Source organism: Periplaneta americana, chromosome 14 (assembly GCF_040183065.1).
Source record: "Periplaneta americana isolate PAMFEO1 chromosome 14, P.americana_PAMFEO1_priV1, whole genome shotgun sequence".
Classification (NCBI taxonomy): Eukaryota; Metazoa; Arthropoda; class Insecta; order Blattodea; family Blattidae; genus Periplaneta; species Periplaneta americana.
This window is the reverse complement of record NC_091130.1, coordinates 19828871-19850900: the sequence shown is the minus strand read 5'-3', so window position 1 is coordinate 19850900 and position 22030 is coordinate 19828871. Positions and strand designations below refer to the sequence as shown.

The 22030-nt window shown below is 34.2% G+C and overlaps 1 protein-coding gene across 5 annotated transcripts in view; it reads right to left on the bottom strand.

Moving 5' to 3' along the window:
- The window catches only part of Taf1 (TATA-box binding protein associated factor 1), an 85640-nt gene that overhangs the window by 41912 nt on the left and 21698 nt on the right, over positions 1–22030 (bottom strand). For 3 of the 5 annotated variants that reach the window (XM_069845078.1, XM_069845079.1, XM_069845081.1), the window contains exons 9-17: positions 20102–20342; positions 17634–17768; positions 15744–15967; positions 14004–14124; positions 12725–12872; positions 9210–9340; positions 3615–3836; positions 2115–2240; positions 598–731 (exon numbers count right to left, since the gene is read on the bottom strand). In XM_069845078.1, the coding sequence (XP_069701179.1) occupies positions 598–731; positions 2115–2240; positions 3615–3836; positions 9210–9340; positions 12725–12872; positions 14004–14124; positions 15744–15967; positions 17634–17768; positions 20102–20342 (1482 nt within the window). The remainder of the gene's footprint in view (positions 1–597; positions 732–2114; positions 2241–3614; positions 3837–9209; positions 9341–12724; positions 12873–14003; positions 14125–15743; positions 15968–17633; positions 17769–20101; positions 20343–22030) is intronic. The other 2 variants (XM_069845080.1, XM_069845082.1) reach the window with 1 other exon arrangement.

Genomic DNA, 22030 nt, shown 5'->3' with positions numbered 1-22030 from the left:
ACTTTGTGAGGAATTCAAGACATCCAGTAAACTTTCAGGTGTCCTCTATTGTTCATTATGAACAATTAATTTAATTCCTACCAGATTTATGTCGATAAAAAGACGTCAATAACTGACTTTATGTCCCATGATCTTGAATATTTATTTGCTTTCCCCACCTTACTCCCTAGGACTCTGGACAGCTCACATAATTCTATAAAGCAGTTCCCTATAGTGAAATCCAAATCTTCTGATGTTCCGCGAGAGCCAATAACGAGCAAGCGCAATGTTGTCAAAACTACAGAGTGGGTAACGCGTGCTCCACCGAACTCATTTGGCGGGAGGGATGGGTGGTCAGTATTGAAAACAGATTCCGTTCTCAATAATAAATAATGTGTTAAAAATCATACTTTTAAAGTGATGTTTGCAATTATAGGGAAAAAGCCAGCGGTGTGTTCTCAAAGTCACTTAAATTCATCACTCTTTTAGGTATATTAATATGTTTCCTAGGTGAGATGAACAATTTCTTAGCACCTTGTGTTTCCACTTTTTGTTGGTAGTAATTCTGGAGAAACAATAATAGTTAATAGTCGAACTGTTTTGAAGACATTTGTTTACCTTTCTTGATGCTCGGCAATTGAAAACCTGTTCCCTCGTGAAAATTTTGTCATTCCTTCTTCTCCAGCTTTGGCCTTTTCTGTTGACAATGTTCGTACAACATCAATAACCTCCCACCGAGACAGTTTCTTAATCTGGAAATAAAAATTAAATAATGATGTGTACATATCTAATTACTTCTGATCCATCCACAGGTTTGTGTATTGGAGTATGCTTAGTATTCTTGCATAGTTTCATTCAAATCAGAGCAAATGTAAGCTGCTGGGGACCTTTTTATTGACTAACAGTCTTACTAATAAACAGTGTATAGTTTTTATACGAGATTTATACAGAGTTGGAATAGAAAACTTTACTAATAAACCATGCATAAGCTATGGACGTATAAACAGTCTGTAACTATACAATGGGAATTGCTTTGCAGTAGTTATATACACGAAACCCCTTGTTTAAGCATTGTATAGAGAGAAAAAATGGCCACTCCTCTAACAGCTGTTCATATCGACTGTCATTTTATGATGATGGTTGCCTTGTAACCACAGAAGAACAAACCAAAGAGAACAGAATAATTTGAATAATATTGCTGTAGCTTGTACTCTTTGACCAAAATATAGTGTAATAATCGATCAGAGCCAGTTGTACTATCGATACTTAACACGGCACACTAGAGCACTGTACCGGATGCAATAGAGAACCTCAGATATTCTATTACCTTTCGTAATGAAGTAATGACGAAACTATGACGTAGCTGTGTAACAGTTATACTGTCATACATGAAGTATGTAGTGATTATTAGTAACGAATTTACACACGACTTATAAACGAGCTACTCATTGTATAAGTATAAGACAGTTAAATATCTGGATATAGAGTTTTATTAGTGAGACCGTAAGAATGTAGTTTTGAGAAAACGCAATTTTTAGTGAGTGTGTTACTGTAGGTTAAAAGAGCTATACATAACATTTTAAAAATTGTCGCCAGATCTCAAAATGGTGGGCGGAGGGTAATTATGGGACAAATAGATATATAAGGTAACTATTTATTTAAAAAAAGGAACAAAAATATTTATTTCTGCCATTTTGGCAAAAAACTCAGTCCTAGTGCAACTCTTAGAAGAAGATTAGAACGATTTTTCAATGTGTTCACATACAAATTCCCATACTGATATGATAATGAATTATGGTGAAATTATAATGAAATACGCGAACTCCCCCTTCCCCCCCAAAAAAACTGCCCCAAATCCTGCTTTCGTCACCCACAAATTTCTATTGAATTCACAGCTTTTAACCACTACGAATCTCTGAAAATGCAATCCAATGTACTACTAATCATGGTAACAGCATCCTACATAGAGCACTTACTTACCATCATTTGGACTTTTGTTGTTAAATTAATTTCAGCTGAACAAACTGTGAAACAACTATCAATTAATTTTCATGCCACATAAAAGATGACTAAAAAGCACTAATTTCGAGTAAATACAAAGCATTTCTCAGTTCCTCGTCAACTTCCATACTTACCTCTTCTTCTGGTACCCCAAACTTCCTGAGCAAAGCCTTTGCATTGTTAAGAGACAGTCGTCTCAGATCCGCGTCTGTTCCAGTCACAGTCCTCTTTGGTTGTGCCTCTTGCTCTTCCTTGCTTTGCTGTAACAGAAAGTTAGCAATGACACTCCTTCCAGCATCTGTCTTATAAGTAGGCTGTTCAAGAATGACAGCTCCAATCACAGCTCTAACGGACGTAAATATTAATACCCCTGCAGCAATTGTGAGGGAAGAGAGACGAATAACTTTAAGAAAGCTTTTAGATCTTGAAAATTTCATTAGATGCTGACTATACATTGGTAACAGAAAAACTGGACATGACACATGTTAGTTTGCAGTGGGTTCGAATTTGTGATAACTCAGCAGGTATCCAACCTCATATACCTTAGTACCTTCTTATTTCTATTGTTGCTAAATTTTTTTAAAGAAAGAGAGGGAAGACTAAGGAATCAACAAAAATTTCACACAAAAAATTGACAAATAATTCAGTTCAGTTACATTAAAAACCATTTCTTCTAACTTACGCTTAAATTATGATTATTTTGAGACATATTTGCCACACATAATGGTTTTTCATAATTTTCAACATTCCTGCATGAGTACTTGAAGTTTATTGCAATCTGCAGTTCTGATTTGATTAGATGTGTCATGCTTCTGTTCTGAACACTATCCACTTATTGTTCTGAGATTTAAAATATGATGGGGGGGGGGGGAAATATTACATGAATATGTTTTTGCACTGATTTTGCATATCTAGAAGGAAGAAAAAATATAAATGACATTCGAGAGAAAATTAAACGCAAAATAAATATGGGAAATGCCTGCTATTATTCAGGTTGAAAAGCTTTTGTCATCCAGTCTGCTTTTAAAAAAGCTGAAAGTTAGAATTTATAAAACAGTTATATTACCAGTTGTTCTGTATGGCTGTGAAACTTGGACTCTCACTTTGAGAGAGGAACCAAGGTTAAGGGTATTCGAGAATAAGGTGCTTAGGAAAATATTTGGGGTTAAGAGGGATGAAGTTACAGAAGAATGGAGAAAGTTACACATAGAACTGCTGGAGTTGATACTTCAAGATTTAAACCGCCATAAGGTGTTATGGGACTCCAACTTGCTTAATAATATTGTCTTCAATTTCTAGCTTACACTTTCGAAGGAAGGCATTTGCTTTTCTTGGTGGGTACTTTCATATTATACATGCTGCATATCACCTTCATTTTCAGCGATAAGTAAGGCATCACCAGTGTAACAGACAACTGTTATTGTTCATGTTCTCATTAAAGTTGTTTTAATTAAGCCTTATTTCTTCTTGTTAAGAAAACTAAACTGACTTTCTTGGTCACTTGATAATTTATTACCTTATGGTGACAGTTTATTGAACAAAATCTTGTCAATTATTGACAAATGAAGGCAGTTATATAGTCTGAACAATTTACCGTAGCATCTAGAGGTTAACTCAAGTGCATCATACCATACCGTTGGTTTGTTGGGGACCCTCACATACGAGAAGCCCTCTCCACAGCCAGTTGGGTCTGCTGGCCCTGTGAGCTGCAGGAGGCACTTCCCCTTTATGGCCTGGATGTAGGCCCGAGTTGTATTCCAAGGAGCCACTTTCACTTCATCATCCATTTTCAGTTGCATTTCTTCATCATCATCTTCTTGTGGAGTAAACAGGAATTTCTCTCCATAGCCTGCGTCCTAAGATCACACCAAAAACTCAGTAATACACAGTTTTAAAATTAAATCCATAAAAAAATTCAGAATCGTAGTGGGATAGATTAGATGTTATTTGTAAATTAACAGCTTCAAAATTAATTATACGCTAAAGATTAAATTATTATTTAGGCTCACTTACAAAACTGAAAGACTGTCACATTTAGAAATGTAATTCTCCAGTTATTTATTAATTCTATAGCTTTCTGCAATCCTTCGATAATTTATCTCTATATTCTGAGTGCAAGAAATTCTAGAAAAAAAAAATGTGGATATTACTGCAGTTATTTATTAATTCTATAGCTTTCTGCAATCCTTCGATAATTTATCTCTATATTCTGAGTGCAAGAAATTCTAGAAAAAAAATGTGGATATTACTGCCGTTATTTATTAATTCTATAGCTTTCTGCAATCCTTCAATAATTTATCTCTATATTCTGAGTGCAAGAAATTCTAGAAAAAAAAAATGTGGATATTACTGCAGTTATTTATTAATTCTATAGCTTTCTGCATTCCTTCGTTAATTTATCTCTATATTTTGAGTGCAAGAAATTCTAGAAAAAAATGTGGATATTACTGCAGTTATTTATTAATTCTATAGCTTTCTGCATTCCTTCGATAATTTATCTCTATATTCTGAGTGCAAGAAATTCTATAATAAAAATGTGGATATTACTGCAGTTATTTATTAATTCTATAGCTTTCTGCATTCCTTCGATAATTTATCTCTTTATTCTGAGTGCAAGAAATTCTAGAAAAAAAATGTGGATATTACTGCAGTTATTTATTAATTCTATAGCTTTCTGCATTCCTTCGATAATTTATCTCTATATTCTGAGTGCAAGAAATTCTAGAAAAAAAATGTGGATATTACTGCAGTTATTTATTAATTCTATAGCTTTCTGCATTCCTTCGATAATTTATCTCTATATTCTGAGTGCAAGAAATTCTAGAAAAAAAATGTGGATATTACTGCAGTTATTTATTAATTCTATAGATTTCTGCAATCCTTCGATAATTTATCTCTATATTCTGAGTGCAAGAAATTCTATAATAAAAATGTGGATATTACTGCAGTTATTTATTAATTCTATAGCTTTCTGCATTCCTTCGATAATTTATCTCTATATTCTGAGTGCAAGAAATTCTAGAAAAAAAATGTGGATATTACTGCAGTTATTTATTAATTCTATAGCTTTCTGCATTCCTTCGTTAATTTATCTCTATATTTTGAGTGCAAGAAATTCTAGAAAAAAATGTGGATATTACTGCAGTTATTTATTAATTCTATAGCTTTCTGCATTCCTTCGATAATTTATCTCTATATTCTGAGTGCAAGAAATTCTAGAAAAAAAATGTGGATATTACTGCAGTTATTTATTAATTCTATAGCTTTCTGCATTCCTTCGATAATTTATCTCTATATTCTGAGTGCAAGAAATTCTAGAAAAAAAAAATGTGGATATTACTGCAGTTATTTATTAATTCTATAGATTTCTGCATTCCTTCGATAATTTATCTCTATATTCTGAGTGCAAGAAATTCTATAATAAAAATGTGGATATTACTGCAGTTATTTATTAATTCTATAGCTTTCTGCATTCCTTCGATAATTTATCTCTATATTCTGAGTGCAAGAAATTCTAGAAAAAAAATGTGGATATTACTGCAGTTATTTATTAATTCTATAGATTTCTGCAATCCTTCGATAATTTATCTCTATATTCTGAGTGCAAGAAATTCTATAATAAAAATGTGGATATTACTGCAGTTATTTATTAATTCTATAGCTTTCTGCATTCCTTCGATAATTTATCTCTATATTCTGAGTGCAAGAAATTCTAGAAAAAAAATGTGGATATTACTGCAGTTATTTATTAATTCTATAGCTTTCTGCATTGGGCGGCCAGGTAGCTCAGTTGGTAGAGCAGCTGGCTACGGACTGGAAGGTCCGGGGTTCGATCCCAGGTGGTAATAGGATTTTTTCTCGTTGCCAAACTTTCAGAACGGCCCCGAGGTTCACTCAGCCTCCTATAAAATTGAGTACCGGGTCTTTCCCGGGGGTAAAAGGCGGTCAGAGCGTGGTGCCGACCACACCATCTCATTCTAGTGCCGAGGTCATGGAAAGCATGGGGCTCTACCTCCATGCCCCCCAAGTGCCTTCATGGCATGTTACGGGGATACCTTTACCTTTTATAGCTTTCTGCATTCCTTCGTTAATTTATCTCTATATTTTGAGTGCAAGAAATTCTAGAAAAAAATGTGGATATTACTGCAGTTATTTATTAATTCTATAGCTTTCTGCATTCCTTCGATAATTTATCTCTATATTCTGAGTGCAAGAAATTCTAGAAAAAAAATGTGGATATTACTGCAGTTATTTATTAATTCTATAGCTTTCTGCATTCCTTCGATAATTTATCTCTATATTCTGAGTGCAAGAAATTCTAGAAAAAAAATGTGGATATTACTGCAGTTATTTATTAATTCTATAGCTTTCTGCAATCCTTCGATAATTTATCTCTATATTCTGAGTGCAAGAAATTCTAGAAAAAAAAATGTGGATATTACTGCAGTTATTTATTAATTCTATAGCTTTCTGCAATCCTTCGACAATTTATCTCTATATTCTGAGTGCAAGAAATTCTAGAAAAAAAATGTGGATATTACTGCAGTTATTTATTAATTCTATAGCTTTCTGCAATCCTTCAATAATTTATCTCTATATTCTGAGTGCAAGAAATTCTAGAAAAAAAAATGTGGATATTACTGCAGTTATTTATTAATTCTATAGCTTTCTGCATTCCTTCGATAATTTATCTCTATATTCTGAGTGCAAGAAATTCTAGAAAAAAAATGTGGATATTACTGCAGTTATTTATTAATTCTATAGCTTTCTGCATTCCTTCGATAATTTATCTCTATATTCTGAGTGCAAGAAATTCTAGAAAAAAAATGTGGATATTACTGCAGTTATTTATTAATTCTATAGCTTTCTGCATTCCTTCGATAATTTATCTCTATATTTTGAGTGCAAGAAATTCTAGAAAAAAATGTGGATATTACTGCAGTTATTTATTAATTCTATAGCTTTCTGCATTCCTTCGATAATTTATCTCTATATTCTGAGTGCAAGAAATTCTAGAAAAAAAATGTGGATATTACTGCAGTTATTTATTAATTCTATAGCTTTCTGCATTCCTTCGATAATTTATCTCTATATTCTGAGTGCAAGAAATTCTAGAAAAAAAATGTGGATATTACTGCAGTTATTTATTAATTCTATAGCTTTCTGCATTCCTTCGATAATTTATCTCTATATTCTGAGTGCAAGAAATTCTAGAAAAAAAATGTGGATATTACTGCAGTTATTTATTAATTCTATAGCTTTCTGCATTCCTTCGATAATTTATCTCTATATTCTGAGTGCAAGAAATTCTAGAAAAAAAATGTGGATATTACTGCAGTTATTTATTAATTCTATAGCTTTCTGCATTCCTTCGATAATTTATCTCTATATTCTGAGTGCAAGAAATTCTATAATAAAAATGTGGATATTACTGCAGTTATTTATTAATTCTATAGCTTTCTGCATTCCTTCGATAATTTATCTCTATATTCTGAGTGCAAGAAATTCTAGAAAAAAAATGTGGATATTACTGCAGTTATTTATTAATTCTATAGCTTTCTGCATTCCTTCGATAATTTATCTCTATATTCTGAGTGCAAGAAATTCTAGAAAAAAAATGTGGATATTACTGCAGTTATTTATTAATTCTATAGATTTCTGCATTCCTTCGATAATTTATCTCTATATTCTGAGTGCAAGAAATTCTATAATAAAAATGTGGATATTACTGCAGTTATTTATTAATTCTATAGCTTTCTGCATTCCTTCGATAATTTATCTCTATATTCTGAGTGCAAGAAATTCTAGAAAAAAAATGTGGATATTACTGCAGTTATTTATTAATTCTATAGCTTTCTGCATTCCTTCGATAATTTATCTCTATATTCTGAGTGCAAGAAATTCTAGAAAAAAAATGTGGATATTACTGCAGTTATTTATTAATTCTATAGATTTCTGCAATCCTTCGATAATTTATCTCTATATTCTGAGTGCAAGAAATTCTATAATAAAAATGTGGATATTACTGCAGTTATTTATTAATTCTATAGCTTTCTGCATTCCTTCGATAATTTATCTCTATATTCTGAGTGCAAGAAATTCTAGAAAAAAAATGTGGATATTACTGCAGTTATTTATTAATTCTATAGCTTTCTGCATTCCTTCGATAATTTATCTCTATATTCTGAGTGCAAGAAATTCTAGAAAAAAAATGTGGATATTACTGCAGTTATTTATTAATTCTATAGATTTCTGCAATCCTTCGATAATTTATCTCTATATTCTGAGTGCAAGAAATTCTATAATAAAAATGTGGATATTACTGCAGTTTTTTATTAATTCTATAGCTTTCTGCATTCCTTCGATAATTTATCTCTATATTCTGAGTGCAAGAAATTCTAGAAAAAAAATGTGGATATTACTGCAGTTATTTATTAATTCTATAGCTTTCTGCATTCCTTCGATAATTTATCTCTATATTCTGAGTGCAAGAAATTCTAGAAAAAAAATGTGGATATTACTGCAGTTATTTATTAATTCTATAGCTTTCTGCATTCCTTCAATAATTTATCTCTATATCTTGAGTGCAAAAAATATCAGAAAAAAATATCCACATTACTACAGTTATTTATTAATTCTATAGATTTCTGTATTCCTTCGGTAATTTATCTCTATATCTCGAGTGCAAAAAATATCAGAAAAAAATATCGACATTACTACAGTTATTTATTAATTCTATAGATTTCTGTATTCCTTCGGTAATTTATCTCTATATCTCGAGTGCAAAAAATATCAGAAAAAAATATCGACATTACTACAGTTATTTATTAATTCTATAGATTTCTGTATTCCTTCGGTAATTTATCTCTCTATCTTGAGTGCAAAAAATATCGACATTACTACAGTTATTTATTAATTCTATAGCTTTCTGTATTCCTTCCGTAATTTATCTCTATATCTTGAGTGCAAAAAATATCAGAAAAAAATATCGACATTACTACAGTTATTTATTAATTCTATAGATTTCTGCATTCCTTCGGTAATTTATCTCTATATATTGAGTGCAAAAATTTACAGAAAAAAATATCGACATTACTACAGTTATTTATTAATCCTATAGTTTTCTGTATTCCTTCGGTAATTTATCTCTATACCCAGAATGCAAAAAATTTCAGAAAAAAAAAAAGAGACATTACAACACATGAAATTATAAAATCCCTTCAACTTACTTTCAGCCTCTGTTCAGCTGCAATCATGCTGAAGTACGCACAGCACTGTTCTGGTGACACCATTGCACGGATTTCTTCCTCAGTTGGAAGTCGAAAGTCAGGTTTTATTACCCACCAATTAGAATCCATTCCTTAATAAACAAAATTATATGACAGAATTTCAGATTATTCTGTAACAATTACCTGTAAAAATTATTTTTCTCGCAAACTACTTTAAGGTACTGACTAGAGGGTACAAGTGGTATAATTCCTCTAACTACAAATTCACCACACTCTGGTTCGTGTCCCGAGAGAGATGTGGAGTTTTATCTCGCTCCTATAGGTGTACGATACCTTGTTTTGTGACTGTTACATTCTCTTCAGTTTTTCTATGCCATGTTGACCTCATAGCCAAAGAGCTCTCCCACATCTAAAGTCTTGAACTGATTCAAAATCCTCACAAGAATGAGTTATAGAATCCACTCCATGAAGTACTGAATTCAGGGATATAAACATTAGCAAGATCAAGAAAAACGTTACAAAACAGAATGATTAAATCAACCAATCTCTACTTTCTTTGAGTACATTATATTTTAATAAAATTATCCATTACCCATAACCTACTTTTTGCATACTGAAATTATCAACTGATTACATCTGACTCAAATTCCCCATCAACTACAATAATTTAAGAGTAGATTTTAAATGAAATTACTCATCAACTACAATTCAAAATGGAGTATATTTGATTTAAATTACCTATCAACTACAATTTAGAGTGGATTATATTTAACTGGAATTACCCATTAACTACACTTTAGAGTGAATTATACAGTAAATTCCGTTTAAAAGGACCACATTGGGACCATCCATTTTGGTCCAATAGAACTGCATATTAGGACCAAGCTTATAGGACAAATATAGTACACGCCAATATATATATATATATATATATATATATATATATCTAATATCGGTTAAGAGAACCAGACACATTATTGGACCAAAATGCATGGGCCAAATGCGGTCTTATTAAGTGGAATCCACTGTATATGATTGAAATTATCCATCAATTACAATATTTAGAGTGCATTACATTTGATTGAAATTACCAGGAAACTATAATTTATGGCTGATTATGAAAGATAAAGGTATTCCCTTTCCAAACCATAGGGTGCATAGGGACATGGAGGTATCATCTATACACACACTCATTGCCTTTTACTTCCGAGAAAGACCTGGTACTCAATTTGATGGAAAGCTGAGTGATCCCTGGATCATTCCTGGAAGTTTGGCAATGAGAAAATTCCATCACCACCCAGGATCGAACCCTAAACCTTCCAGTCCGTAGCCAGCTACTCTACCAAATTAACTACTTGACCACCATTGTATTTACACGAAACATTATTCAAACTACAGAATTCTAATATTAATGCATTTCTTATTTAATTACAATTATTCAGTTTCACTAACTCTACATTAAATAAGATAAAGACAACCAAAGCAAAAATAATTTTATTTTAAAAGATTATGCAAAATAATAAATGTTGCTATAGCACAAATAGTTTGCTCAGTATCACTTTATGAGAAACAAACTGAAACAGAAAAGCAGATAAGCAAAAGTCCATACAATGTTTGAAAATAAAAGTGCTAAACATGGCATCAGGAAAGAGTCGCAGTGTTAAATATGCATTGAACACACTAATAATGCTCAGAAAAAATGATGTGGAACACTGAAATGCAAGCATGAGAACATCTGCGTTCATGTACAGACACAGAAATAAAATTTAGAGCTCCCTTATTTTATAAGTTTCACTACACACTGCGCATGTGCAGTAAATAAGGGCCCCTGTATATATGCTACTTGTGGACAGTCATGTTAAACTGTTGCCTACATACAGGTGGACTCCCATCAAGACTCGCTCCAAATTTTAATTCTGTATCTGTACAATATGTAAACATGCCGTGAAAAGGGTGCTAAACATTAATTGAAGCTCTACCTTAGAAAATTAATATATTTACAACAAGAAAAAGTATATCAGCCCATATGACCACAAATGCATGATCAACGAATGTTGTTGTATTTGTTCCATTTTTGTAATAATAGATAGCATACATTTTTAGTTCATAAAAGTGACAAGTTACACACTGTCACTGCAACCTAAACTTATATGGCTTGCACATATACAGGGTGTCTCAGAAGAATGTAAAATACTTCAGGATAATGTAGTTTGGGTTAACCTACATCGATTTAACCTGATATATCTATGTCCGAAGTCTAATAGTTGGGAGAAATACTGCAACATCTTGCAGTATTATACTTGACGTGTTATGCCAGAACACATCCAACTGAATACACGTTCACTTGACATTTAATTCATATATTCGCATAATGAATATGCAGACATGCTTTTTGTTTATAGATTTTGTGATGGCAATGCATTGGCTGTTGTTGACGAATATAGACGACATTTTCCCAATCGAAGGGTTCCATCTAGCAGTGTGTGTTTTCCAGTGTTTACTGAATGTTATCTGAAGTTGGCAAGCTATCTAGTGTTTTATTGATGTCGGAAAGAGAACTGGTACCGGTACCTGATATGAATTTACAATTCATGGAATCCATAAGAAGAGCAACCTTAGTAATTTGTCTTATGTAATAATTTTATTTTCTTACTGAGTTTGTACTTAATTATGGAGCAACACAAGATGCATCATTTTCAGTAATGTATCATATCACAGTGTTCTAAAACGTATAAATACGTCTATAATGCCTCTCTCCATTTAAAAGTTCGCCCATCAATAACTTCTCAACAGCTACATTTCGGACATTGGTTCAGTAGGTTAAATCGATGTAGGTTAACCTAAATTACATTATCTTACAGCCCTCCTGAGACACCCTGTACAACAGTTAGATCCTCAGAAATATTAAAGATCGAAATTGACTGACAACAATAAAATTTAAGTTTTTTTTTTAGCAGTCCCTTTAAATTATTTAGAATATTCTATAAGATATGATGCCATTAAAAAGTTGATGCTAGAAGAAGAAGAAAGTTAGCTTCCCTTATGAAAAGGTTGCCAGATTTGACAAAGCGTATTATATATAATTTGTAAACACACCTAAAAGGTAAAATGATGTGCATTTGAAACAGTGAGGAAATCGAATATACAAAATGTCAGAAAAATTTACACTTAAGTAGCGTTTGTGCTCATTTACAGTTAAGAAAGGGAAAAAAAAAAAAATCATCAGATGGGTTAGAATGATATGAATGCCATATACTGCGAGAAAAATAATAGTACGAATTTATTGGCATTGATGTCTAAACCAATCAACAGCCATCGGTTAAGATAACTTGAAATTTTCATTATCGCTCCCATACATTGAGATTGAAAGTATTTGGAGAAAATTTCATATCTGCAGCTATTGTACCCATAACAAATACTATCTATGGTTTCATGCCTCTTCAACATCAACACAGAACTCCTATGAATACCATGACGAGTAGGAACTTGTTAGATTGTTAAAGTGTGGACATTACCATTACCTGTTCTCTTGAAATCCGCACAAAGTTTCAGCCTCTTTCTTATGCTGCTTTCGGAGTGCGAAGGGAAGGCTTTCTTAATATCATCCATTTTTATCCTCCGAGGAAGATCTCGACTCTTCCAGAACAGACGATAAATGAACACCTGCAAAAGCATTCAGCAGCGTTAATCTCATTGTTTAGTAATTTGTCCGAAGATAGGTTTGAACCTCATAAGTGATGCCAATAAGAATATGATATAGATTAACAAGCAATTAAAGTCCAGCAATCTTTAGTAAGTTCTTCAAAACATTTTCTTTTTCTTGTTAATCTATATCATATTCTATCAAGGTTTTATGTTTTTATGTCAATTTTGTTTTAAATATATGATTGTATTAGAATTTTTGGAAGGGTACATTACACAGTTTATGACTTCATATGAAGTCAATTTTGGTCATAATTAGTAAAAAAAATTTATATGTTATCATTGTGTCCAAATATAAATGATACTCGGGAGGAAATTAAACACAGAATAAATATGGGAAATGTCTGTTATTATTCAGTTGAGAAGCTTTTATCATCCAGTCTGCTGTCCAAAAATCTGAATGTTAGAATTTATAAAACAGTTATATTACCGGTTGTTCTATATGGTTGTGAAACTTGGACTCTCACTTTGAGAAAGGAACATAGGTTAAGGGTGTTTGAGAATAAGGTGCTTAGGAAAATATTTGGGGCTAAGAGGGATGAAGTTACAGGAGAATGGAGAAAGTTACACAACACAGAACTGCACACATTGTATTCTTCACCTGACATAATTAGGAACATTAAATCCAAACGTTTGAGATGGGCAGGGTATGTAGCACGTATGGGCGAATCCAGAAATGCATATAGAGTGTTAGTTGGGAGGCCGGAGGGAAAAAGACCTTTGAGGAGGCCGAGACGTAGATGGGAAGATAATATTAAAATGGATTTGAGGGAGTGGGATATGATGATAGAGACTGGATTAATCTTGCTCAGGATAGGGGCCAATGGTGGGCTTATATGAGGGCGGCAATGAACCTCCGGGTTCCTTAAAAGCCAGTAAGTAAGTAAGTATCATTGTGTCATTGCAGTTTCCAACACTGAAGATAGGGTGGCAATAGCCTCAAAACATGTCTGTTGCTTTTTAAGATTTTATTAAATTTTAATAACGTGATCATACAACTCTTTTATTGATTTTATATATCATTATAGTATCCACCATTAGTTTAATAAAATAGTTTACCAAAACAAAGAGCTGGTCCTTAGAAACACTAACCTGTAAGAAATCTCTAACAAAATTGTTAGCTCGTTTTGAGTTAGGGCCTGGCACCTCGTACAGTGGGCACTCTTGGCCAGCAACAAACAGGGCGTCTATTTCACGAATGTAATACTGCTGCCTGGAATGACAACCATACAATGAATTAGATTTTTCTACAAGCTCTTAGATGCCACTGCTGTAAATCTGTAAGATACATCAATTTCTTTCAGAGCTATTCTACAAAGTGAGACTTTAGTGTCGGGATTCTTCTTTAAATATAGTAAAACCTTTGTCTGTTGTTTTTACAGAGATCAGAGAAAAGAAACTACTCTTGAGGGGAAACATTAGAATACATAAAAAAAAATTAAAACAATAACAGTAAAGAATTGTTTCCATAAAACACTTGAAACTGAAAAGGCTATTACAATATCAATTTGCACTCCAGTAAAATAGTGTCGTAACTCGAAAATTATGATTTATAAAGATATGCTATTTCCTAGTAAAATATTGCTGTAAAATATTTTAATAAATAGGTACCAAAACCTTTGATAATTTACTATTTTATTATTAGAATATCATATAACAGTTTTGGAAATAATTTACGTACGCAAGTAATAGGTGATTTTCGACTTATGACAGTTTTCATATTCATTTTTCGAAATATTATCTTTGATGGATATCTTTTTCTTGAAAGTTTGTGCTTCAAAGAAAGCAACCACTTTCCACTTTCAAACATTAGGGTATCTGTCAGATACAGGGGGAAGAGCCATTAATCCTTCCCATTGAAGGCTTTAAGGAACCAACCTGGACAAATATCTAATGTCCCATCCCTACCTTCCCGTGGTGCAGCTGTTAGTAAGCATAATTTACAAGCTGAACTAAAGGGAGGGGCTACTCATCAATTAGCACTGGTCAGCTTGATGAGTTAATGACTGAATTTGGTATAATTTTCCTCTATTCAATACCTAATTCCCTCTTTACCCTTTCCTATCCAGTCCTCTAACTGAACTCTTACTTTCTTCGACCCCAACGGCATTAGAGCATTCGAGGCCTAGGGATTCATTTCACTTTCCTTCCTCCTCTTTTTACTTTTCTGTTCCTAGTGCTGACCTGCTATGGCACTAAAATCGTCCTCTAGTGGCTTAAGGAGGGAAAGCTGGTGATCAACAAGATCTCCCAGCTAGGTCCAATGGACCCGTCAGCAACAGCAGGTGTGGTCCTCCAGACATTCTGGGGGTTGTGTGTGAATGAAGTAGCCACCAAAATGTTAAAATATGGTGTTCACTTAAATCGGCTACAACTTGCCATTTTCACTCCAATATGAAACCAAGAAATGGATTCGGAACACCTCAAAATCTGTGCTTCTGTGGCTGACCATGATAATATCTTTGAAAAATATTGGAGTGCAAGAGGTCAAATGACTTTATGTCAAACGCCTGGCATTAGAAAACAACAATAACAAACAACAACACATTATTTTGCATTTTTCTCTTCAATGTTGCATATGTAGCAAAGAAGACTTTCACTCTTTCAATCATGGTGTAAACTTCAACTAATCTATGGAAATTTATGGAAACAATCAAATACTGTATACTGAAATATATGTAATTTTTTTTAAGTTCAAGGAGGCAGGGGTTCAAACCTTGTAACCCCTCCCTGCGTATGTTCTTATATGCAGGAGATTTGCTGAGGATAATAGATTATATTACTTTTGTGTAATAACCAACATTCTCTAAGATAAAGCTAGCTAACACATACCTTGTTCTGATGACTAGCAAGTCAGTCTCATGCACTTTATGCTCATAAATGGGGGCGCGATACATGTTGTTTTCCACTGCCTGCAGAGACTGTCCAGGGGGCAAATGTCCAAGAAAGGGAGAAGTGTGAGCATAAGCCACCTCTCCATATCGATACTCTTGTGGCCCTTGATCCTTCCCAGCCCTCCGTTTGTAGTAATTCTTTATCTTGGAGCACATTCCAACCTATATAGTAAACACAGAATTTAGTAATGCTAACGCATGTCACTTCTATCATCATGCACATGGTCATGGTACTATTACAATGAAATACATCACTGTCTAACCAACAATGGTAGTATTACCAAAGAATATGATCAGTGATAACATTAAAACATTTTCTGCTGCATGAAAACTGCATTACTGACACAATTGCTTCACTGAGCTGATAGTATTTGACAAATAAAACCTCTGGTTTATGGTATTGACATGTAGTACCCTTTGGGATACAATACCCAGTCTTTAACCAGGAAATATGCACAGTATATGCGTTCATGGTTCAAATTTGATCCGACTTTATTTTTTCCTTAGATTTAAATAATGTTCACTCATAATTTATTTTATGGTACAATCAATCAATCAAAGGACATTATGGAGCATGTCGACTCCATGTCAATTTCACAAAATGCTTCCACTCTGTTCTGTCTTTTGCTAGTTCCTTCCAGTTGGTAATTCCCATTTCCATACATTCCTTCTGAATTTCATCTTTCCATCTACTTCGAGGTCTTCCCAGTGGCCTTCTGTTGTTAAGAATATCATTATTATGTCGAATTTTCCACTTGTTTTCAAGTGGGTCAAAAATTTAACCTTTTTTGCCTATTATACAATCTTTTATTTTTCCACTATCTGTCTTTTGTTTCTGTCAAAAATTATTAGGAGAAAACAAACATGGAAGACCAGCAGTGTTTTGAAAGGACATGGTGTTGGTAAACCCAGCATTCATATTTTTGCAAAAAGGCAAGGGTCCAAGAGACCTGGAAAAAAAAAACAGCATCCAGAAAGAGGCCGTAGAAAATGTGAGGAAGTCATTCAAAAGAAGTCCACAGAAGTCAATAAGACAAGCAGCAAGAGAACTTGGTGTGAAATGGTCGACAGTTCACAAAGTCATTCAAATCAACTTTACAGGGAGTTATACCTGAAAGCTTGATTTGCATAATACACGTCACTGTTCGTTTACAGAAAACCACAATTTAAGTCACACAGAGTTAGTGTGCACTCAACGTTGGTTGCTTGATGGTTGTCAGCCCACTTTGAGGTCTGTGGATATAGAGGAAAAAATTAGATCGGTGTCTGGTAGAGTTCCTGGGTAGCTCAATTGGGAGAGCGTTGGTACGTTAAACCAAAGGTCCCTGGTTCGATACCTGGCCCTGAAACAATTTTTCCCTCGAAATTATTCAGTTCACAAAGTCCTTCACCATCGACTGTGCTTCTAAGCACACAAAGTACAAATTGTGCAGGAAATAAAGTCTGATGACCAACCAAAGCGAGAAGCATTTGCAATCACTATGCTGGATCGCATTACTGAGGACTAAACCTTTTTATCTTGCGTGATGTTTTCTGATGAGGCCACTTTTCACATTTCAGGGAAAGTGAATAGCCACAATGTGCGTATTTGGGGTTCAGAAGACATGCTGAACAACACATGGCATGAAATCGACTGAAGGTTTGACATTCTTTGTGCCACCTGAGGCTTCCATGTGCAAGTGCACTGAACTGAATTATGCGAGTAACACAAAAAACTTGACGAGTTACATTATCATTTTCATGTATAGTAATTATAGTATACATATTTTCCTTTCCATTATATTTGTTTAAAATGTTGGAGTCTCACTGTGGATACTCTGTACTATACCTGGTTCACAAGTGGAGGATGTTCTTCACAGAACTCTACGAGTACCAGATCTCCATCCCGTCCTGTAAGATCTTCTGCAGTTCTCATGAAGAACACATCTCCTCCTCCAGAAGCAGCACGTTCTTGTTCCCGTTGCTTTAGAAACAAACATATATACATCAAAATTCTGGTCTGAACATATCAATAAATAACTAGAATAAGCTTGCTATTATCTTGTTTGGCTATTGGGAGATGTTATAAGAATAAACTAAAAGTGAAAATGAGTCAAAAGATAAGGCTCTGAAAATTAAGTACAGTATCAGTGACTCTCACCTAAGCAACTATCTGAACTAGTCAACCATCTAAATACCGGTAACTACCTGCCAAACAGCTAAACATCTCAAACTAACTAATCAACCAATTACAGTCGCGACACTGTTATTCCCGGCGTGACTCCTCCTCTTTGCTTACGTCTTAGGAAGTGAAGGCTCTATAAAGACTAGGTAGGTAGTATCGTTCGCCATTTTTGTTCTTTCGTTGTCGAGCTACCAGACGAGGAATCTATTTGCCACACCGTTAAACATTATTATGTCGCAACTCCTATGATAATAAATCAAACACACTGTAATTCAGTAAATAATTGAGTGGCAAATAACGTCTTCGTGTGCTTTCCGTGAACGCCAACGAAAGAGCCAAAATGGCGGGCGATTATATTAAGTATTTATCGAGCCTTAAGAAATGAATAACGTCTTCCTCAGCGAATCACAAGACGCACACGTTTAAATGTAGCCGACCTGCAACGCGATTGGCTGCCGGAAATTAGAGCGACGGGACTATAACAATCCATAAAATTTTCCATGTAACTAACCATCAAATTAATCAATTAACTATTAAAAAATTAATTACCTTCTGTTGTACATGTCATATCACTATTGAATACTACTGATTTTGTCGCACTTTTTTGGGGACAAAAAAGTGCCAATTGTTAATAACCTGGATTTGTTTTGTTGTGGTCGACTGCAGAGTTCTTTGTAAAGCATTTATCTCTGATAATTGAATTACCCACTTATTCAACAAATCAATCAACTCAAGCAAATGACCAACTGATATACTAATAGACCCATCCAAGTAATAAATCACTTACCTAACAAAAAAGTACTCAAGCAACCATTCATCATCCAAATAATTAACTGACCAAGCATCCATCCAATTAAGTCGTCTAACCATCTACTCTACTAACTAAACATCTCACTAACCAACCCCTTACAATATATAATAAGCTAACCAACTAATCATTCACTCAATTAACAGCAATTAACGAACCAGAAACAAAATTTATTATCTAACTAACCACTTACCTAATCAACTAATCAACAATCATTCATTCAACTAATTAACCAACAACCTATATTCAATCAATCAACCGTTTTACTGACCAACTAATCAACCAACTGACAACTGCCCATCCACTAAAAGCTATATAAGCAACCATCTGTATAATTAACTAACCAACCAATCATTTGTTCAATTACTTAACCATCTGATAATCACCCAACTAACAACTATGTAAAGATTAATTTTTGGTCCTACAGAATTATCTGTCATGGTTACCATTTGTTATTAATGGAGAAAAATTCGTCCCGGCACTGAGGATCGAACCCAGGACCCCAAGTTCTACGCACTGGGTGCTCTAACCACTGAGCTACGCCTAAGTTCAACTCACTGCATCAGATCGAATCTTTCTCCTTTGGTTCTTTTCCCTTAGTGGCCTTCCTCTATGTTCGACTTATATATTGACATATATAATATTAAGTCCGCAGTCATCACATAAGGAGTGCACTCATTTGAGTGACTTGGTGGCCGGAACTTCTACAGTATCTGCACTGTTAGGCAAATAATCTATGTAAAAATTAATTTTTGGTCCTACAAAATTGTCTGTGATGGTTACAATTTGTTATTAATGGAGAAAAGAACCACAGGAAAAAATTCGACCCGATGCAGTAGGTTGAACTGCGACGTAGCTCAGTGATTAGAGCATCCACTGCGTAGAACTGAGGGTCCCGAGTTTGATCCTCGGAGCCAGGCATCTATATAATCATAACCACCCAACCATATTTTCAACTATCCAACCACTAAAAGCTACGTAAGCAATCACCCAACCATTTTTTCAACCATCCATCCACTAAAAGCTATATAAGCAATCATCTATCTAATGACCTATCCAACCAAACAAGTAATTAATTAAATGACTCGACTAGACAACTGACAAACTAACTAACTACTTGAGTAATGACTAACCAGCAAACTACAATGTAACAACCAAATATATACACAATCCTAATTAACCAAGTAAAGTAAAACTGATGCTAGATAAGCACGTAGTTGATACAGATCGTTAAATAATCAATTAAAAATTTGTGTGAATGTTAAGTTAATTAATTCATTGTCACTAATTAATGCTGAGATGTTCGATTTCATGATAAACATACCTTCGCCTTTTTCTTGATGTGTTTTAGCAGTGGCAGCACTGAATGAGGACCAGGAAGGGCGAGTGTCCCATGTGAAAATCTCTTCATAGGTGGGCGATGGAAGTTGCGCAACCTCATAGGACCCATGTGCGTCTGCACAAAGGGTGCACGCAGTTCCACCACAGGTGTGGAATGCTGGATCAAGTTGCCACCTCCCACTTTGAGACGGAGCGAAGACTCAGAGGAGCGAGGCATGTAGTGCCTACAAAGATAGCAAGTAGTTCATATTAATCTTAAAATGTGGCTGCCTCAATATGATGAGCATCTCCATAGTTACATTATGAAAAATTTAGTGCAAACTCTCGCTTGCATAAGCACTCTAGTTCGCTGTTTTATACAGAGAGAGTTAGGTAGACCTGACACTATCTGTGTGCTTCAATGACATCAGAACAGTGGAGCGATGTCTCACTATAACTCACAATAAAAATGTCAGTTCAAGCACATACACTTAGCAATGGTTTCGGAAAAGGAGTTGAATTATTTGTAAGAGGAAAGTAGGCTTTATGTTATTCTTAAAATTTGCTTTCTTCTTATTTTATTTTAATATATGGGGCGTTCAGAGCATAAGAGAATCAAGTCATAAAAATACATTTTTCAGAAAATTAGACTTAAAGTTTTTATATATAGTTAATAATCCATTAAAGCTGAGTATGATTTTAAACATCTGCACCATTGCAAAGATTGTGAGGACATGATTCTTTTATGCTCTGAAAGTAGTCTCATCTAAGTATGTACAGACGAAATATCTCCCAAATGACCAAAAGTGGACTTGATTCCCTTGTGCTCTAAATGTCCCATATCTTAAAATATATAATTGTCTTTTTCTTTTAATTTTATATAACTAATATATTGTTACTGCTGCTCCAAGATATTTGAATTTTTCAACCTCTTCACAGGATAAATTTCCTATTTTTATATTTCCATTCCATGCTATTTTTTGGTCACGAGACATAATTATGTACTTCGTCTTTTCAGGATTTACTTCCAAATCTATCTCATTACTTTCTTCAAGTAAAATTTCCGTGTTTTCCCTAATAGTTTGTGGATTTTCTCCTAACATATTCACATCATCCGCATACAGTAGGCTAGCAGCTGATGTAACCTGTTCAATTTCAAGCCCTCTCAGTTATCCTGGACTTTCCTAATGGCATAATCTAGAGCAAAGTTAAAAAGTAAACGTGTTAGTGCATCTCCTTGCTTTAGCCCACAGTGAATTGGAAAAAGATTCCCACCTATACCAGAGAAATATTTCAAGATGACTGAATGTGGAATGGGATTCACCCAGCCTCGTGATTGAAAAATTAGGGAGCCAAAAGAGGTGGCAAATTCTGGTTAAAAATTAATAATATCTGAAAGACTTACAGCAACCCTATGCCATGTGATAGTTATGTAGTTGATTAATAGATGTCAGGTTATGGTCCTGATCCCTTCTGTGACCCTTGTGCCATGAAATTCAGTTTAGTTTTAGGTTAAGTATGTACTGTTATTCTGGGCACCACGCTACGAGACAGAATGACAAACGAAACACTACAAAGACTGACGAACACTACTGACGCAGCAGAACGAGCCATGGCAACGAAGTGGACCTGGGGGGGGGACATGTGGCGAGACTACATCAGACAAGATGGACCCATGCAGTCACGATGTGGGACCCCTACGTCGGAAAGAGAGGACAGGGAAGACCACGGCTCAGATGGTCCGACATGTTTACCAAAGAGGCGGGGAAACAATGGTCGAGGACAGCAAAGAACAGCGTTTTGTGGAAAGAACTAGGGAAGGTCATTTTAAATAGATAACGTAATCAGTGTTAAGATATTGTAAATAGTGAAGTCAGTATTAGTGAAAGTGTAAGATAAGTTTTGTAAATAGTAAAGTCAGTGTTGAGGTAAA